This window comes from Typha angustifolia, chromosome 8, assembly GCF_048772165.1.
Source record: "Typha angustifolia cultivar Huaian chromosome 8, ASM4877216v1, whole genome shotgun sequence".
Lineage (NCBI taxonomy): Eukaryota > Viridiplantae > Streptophyta > Magnoliopsida > Poales > Typhaceae > Typha > Typha angustifolia.
In genome coordinates this window covers 11708458-11712876 of record NC_133246.1, presented here as the reverse complement: position 1 = coordinate 11712876, position 4419 = coordinate 11708458, and the positions used below count along the sequence as shown (strand labels likewise).

The window sequence follows — 4419 nt, the reverse complement described above, 5'->3', positions numbered from 1 at the left end:
AAAAATTTCTATCTGATTCAGATTCGGATTCGAATACGGATAGAATTTTTGAAAAAAATTCGGATACGGATTCAGATATAGGTTGGATACGGATATCGGATATCCGTTAACCCGCATATTTTTTTAAATGATTTACAGTTTTTAATTTGCTTATTTAAATAGTAAATATTGATATTATTACTAATAATGCGTTATATATTATTTATAGAGATTAATTTCTCTAATTTTATATATTTGACGTACAAAGAAATTATTTGTTGTAAAACTCTTAATAATTTTGTGTTAATTATATTTAAATAAAATATTATAATTATTTTAAATTTAATTAATATCCGTTTAAGATCCGATCATTTATCCGAAAATTATCCGTATCCGGATATGGTTTTAAATTTTACTATCCGTCCAATATCCGTATCCGAATTCGTATCCGGATTAAAAATACGGATCCAGATATGGGTTAAGCACTATCCGATCCGTTCTCACCCCTACTAATAGTTATACATGTATCCTAATGTTAATTATTTAATAGAGTTAATAATATAAATTATAAAAAAAATAGTAATTGCTAGTCATGTCGTATCTCACATGTACAGTTTTACACTTTTTCTCTTTCCACTATCGCTAATAGTATTAAATTACCAGCATTAAGATTAATTGCCGGTCATGAATTGCTACAAATGCCGAACAATATTTAACGGCATTAAATGACCTACTTGGTGATATCTCTCAATCTGGCTAATAATTCGTTTTGTTGTAGTGTGACCATCTTGTGAATTAGGCAATTTGTTCTTCACTGGAACATACCGGTATTACTTCGCTCAAATTACCTTTATTTTTCTATGATAGGTCTTGGTAAATTACATTTAATCCTCTTTTTCTGGAGACTCCAATTAAGTTTTTGTCTTAGAAGACCTACTGTTACTGTTAGTCAGATATGGAAATAGAACACCACATATTAAATTCAAACTACATCTTGGGCCCATTAAAAATGTTCCAAAATCTACATTTCATTATACAATTTAATTAGGAGAAATTATATTTTACTCCCAATTAGATTAAATTCCCTTCGTTCTTTCTTATATATCATTTTACTCCTTATATTCTAACTAAAAGTATCCAATATATGAGTCGAAATTAAATATACTCATTAGAAATAAAGTCATAAAAAATTAAAATAAAACTTTTAACATATTTAGAATAATACTGATTGATGATAAATGTATGATAAAAAACTACATCCATTGAATATATTTTTCATATCTTTGTCATATAAAATTTAATAGATATTATTTTAGATACATTACAAAATTTATTTAATTCTCTATAATTTTGTATCTAATGAGTATCCTCAAATCCAATACATAGATTAGTTAAAAATACTGAAAAAAGTAATGGTTTCAATTTAAATATAATTATATGGAGATAAACTGACACAAAACTTATATATAATTACACAAATTAAAGTGTGATTGGATATCTGCAGTTTACTTTCTTACACTTTACTCCACAGTGGTGGAAATGATGAGCAAATGTTTATTTCTACAGGCTAAGACTTTCCACATGTTATCTACACCAAACTTTCTTTTTCAATTATTAACCATGAAGTGTATGTGTTGGCATGTCAGGACTAAAACAAAATAAGGTCAAAGCTACAATGATTCAACTACTACCCTAATTTATAGTAATAGTATAATGGATTTGTTGGAAAATAATGTATTATAGTTTAATGTTCTTTCTAAGTGCCCTGTTTTCTGGCACCAAGATAGTTTCCAGCTTGGATTTATTTTCCCAGGAATTATCTTGTGGCTATCCACTACCAAATTACCCATAAACTCGAAGCTTTGTAAGTCTAAAAAGCAAGCCCACATTGACAAAAAGCATCCATCAAACAAGCCACCAAAAAAAAAGGAAAAAAAAAGGAAAAAAAAAAATCGTACAAACCCTTACAAATTAACTACAGTTAACAGGGCACAGTTAATCTAGCAAAAGAAAAGGAAGAAAGAAAAATCCTTTTTATCCTTGGTTATTGGTATCCTATGCTGTCCTCTTCTCCGATCGGATCAGATCCGATCAGCACCGTAACCCTAGGACGGAGCCATCGGTTGGCGACACCGCCACGCGGCACCCGGCCGTGGCCTCTACGTTGTGTGTGAAGAATTTCAGCACCTTCACCCTCCCCTTCACCCTCATCTTCGACTCCACCTCCACAGCCGCCGCCGCGGCGGACGGGGCAGTAGGAGGAACGGCCGCGAGGGGGAAGTGATCGACGGCGAAGCTGGCGGCCATGTACTGGGTCCGGCCGCCGTCGATCTGGCCAGCGGGGATGAACATGAAGCCCACCTGGTTACCGCCGTAGACGAGCTGGAGCCAACTGTCGTAGTGGGAGAAGGCAGCGCGGTTAGGGTTGCGGACGGCGGTGTACTGGGAGAAGGTGAAGGCGGCGGTGCCGTTGGAGGCGGAGAAGGAGGGGAAGTGGACGGAGGCGACCTCGATGGTGGGGTCGCGGGGGCGGAAGAGGACGAAGACGGCGACGGCCGAAGCGGCGGCGACGAGGAGGAGGAAGATACCGGCGACGACGCAGGAGGCGAGGTTGGTGGCGCCGCGGCGGCGACGACCGGAGTGGGAGTCGGGAGATTTGTCCATATTGAGTTTGCGGAAGTGGGAAGGGGGAGAGTGGGAAGTGGGATCTCGCTTTCCTCACTTCTTTGCTTGGTCGGCCAAGTTTTGGCTTTTACTTACTTTCACTCTTCTTTTATTTTTGTAAGTATGAAGTGGGTGACCAGTTTGATTATTACCGAGTTGGTGTGGGAGAAAGGAGAGCAGAAGAGATTAACAAATAGAAGGGAGGGAGTGGCAATTTTCATGGTTTGAAGTAGGGGCAGTACGAAACGATCCGACTAATAAACAAGTTGATAGAAAAGAACACAATTCAATTATTAAATGGTAATAGATACGATCTGTCTAACCTGTTTAATAAATCCTATATAAAATTTAATATTTATTAATTTTTTATATAAACAAAATAATCTATTTTTAATTCAACTCATATAATGTTAAAATTACAATTCTACTAATTCGGGGTAATAAAAGCTCAAACAACAAAGTTTAAAATTTAATACAAAGTTCTAATTCTTAAGCACAAATTCATAAAATATATTGAATGTAATAAAATTTAGAACAGATCCATACAACAAGTTATACAACAAAGTTTAAAGTTTAGAATAAAGTTCTAACTCTTAAGCTCAAATTCATACAACAAATTGTATGGAATAAAATTTAAAATAAAGTTTAGAACAAATCCATACAACAAGTTTTAGTTGTAACACTTAAATGTAGCAATCTCATAATAATTAGAACAAAATTTAAAGTTTACGGTCCATTATAAATTACAAATAATTTATAATAAGTAAACAGTAACATTAAGCTTTCTATTTTATTGTTAAAAAATCATGACTTTATCCAAAAAAAAAATAAAATAAAAGAGAATGTTAATAACTAAGATATAAGATAGAGAAAAAAAACTTCAATTACATTAGTCATTAAACATTCACCGGATTAGATTTATGCATTTGAGCATTCACCGAATTCCACAACTTTACTTACATTAGTTATTGAGTCCAAATTTATAGTATCTTTTATTAGTTCCTTCAATACTATCAAATTTTTTACTATAATATGATAAAATAGTTAGTAAACTAAACATTTTGAATATTTATATAAAAAAATAATAAAATATGCTTACCTCCCGTGTGAAACACAACTATCTATGCAACTGTTTTCACCCATATTGAGCCAAGATTCCTTATACATGAAGAAGAGAATAGAAGATGTCCAGAATAAATCTTCTGATCTTTAATTCTTTAGTTAAAAATAACATTCTTCAAGAGATCATTAGAACCATCATAGATATTGGAAAATATTAAGACAAGAATCAGTGTCTCATAGTTTAGTCCATTAATTTATCTAGCCAATCGAATGACCGATGGCGATTTACAGAGTTTCGTTATCGTCGAAAACATGCAGTTTTGAACCCCAACTTTAGCATATAAAATAGATGGCACCTGAAGCACCATACACAAAGTTTGAAAACAAATATATAAACTGTAGGCATGAAAAAGTTTACCTCCATGAACTGCACAATAAAGTCAATCAGCTTATGCTTGTGCATGTCCTCACAATGATAGTATGTTATTAGAAAACTAATATCATAACCCTGTAAGAGAGAGGATTTGTTATACCTTTTTCCATTAGTAAAAGATGCAGCTGGAGAATATATGACATAAGAGATATATAAACTTTTATGTTATGGTCAAAAACTGTTTACCAAAGAAATAGATTAGAAGATCAGTGATGTACACACTAAGTTCTGAAAGAAAGTACCAAGTGACAAATAAAAGCACAAATCCAGCTAAAATACAT

At 33.4% G+C, this 4419-nt stretch overlaps 1 protein-coding gene across 1 annotated transcript; it reads right to left on the bottom strand.

The window, feature by feature from the left end:
- Positions 1-1830: 1830 nt before the first annotated feature.
- LOC140765409 (uncharacterized) lies at positions 1831-2852 on the bottom strand. Its single transcript, XM_073104481.1, has one exon. The coding sequence runs from the start codon at positions 2641-2643 to the stop codon at positions 2071-2073; it is 573 nt and encodes a 190-aa protein (XP_072960582.1). The 5' UTR covers positions 2644-2852; the 3' UTR covers positions 1831-2070.
- Positions 2853-4419: the final 1567 nt, after the last annotated feature.

Bases quoted from the DNA above. Each gene is read 5' to 3' on its own strand.
- LOC140765409 (XM_073104481.1), bottom strand. From the start codon at position 2,643: ATGGACAAATCTCCCGACTCCCACTCCGGTCGTCGCCGCCGCGGCGCC.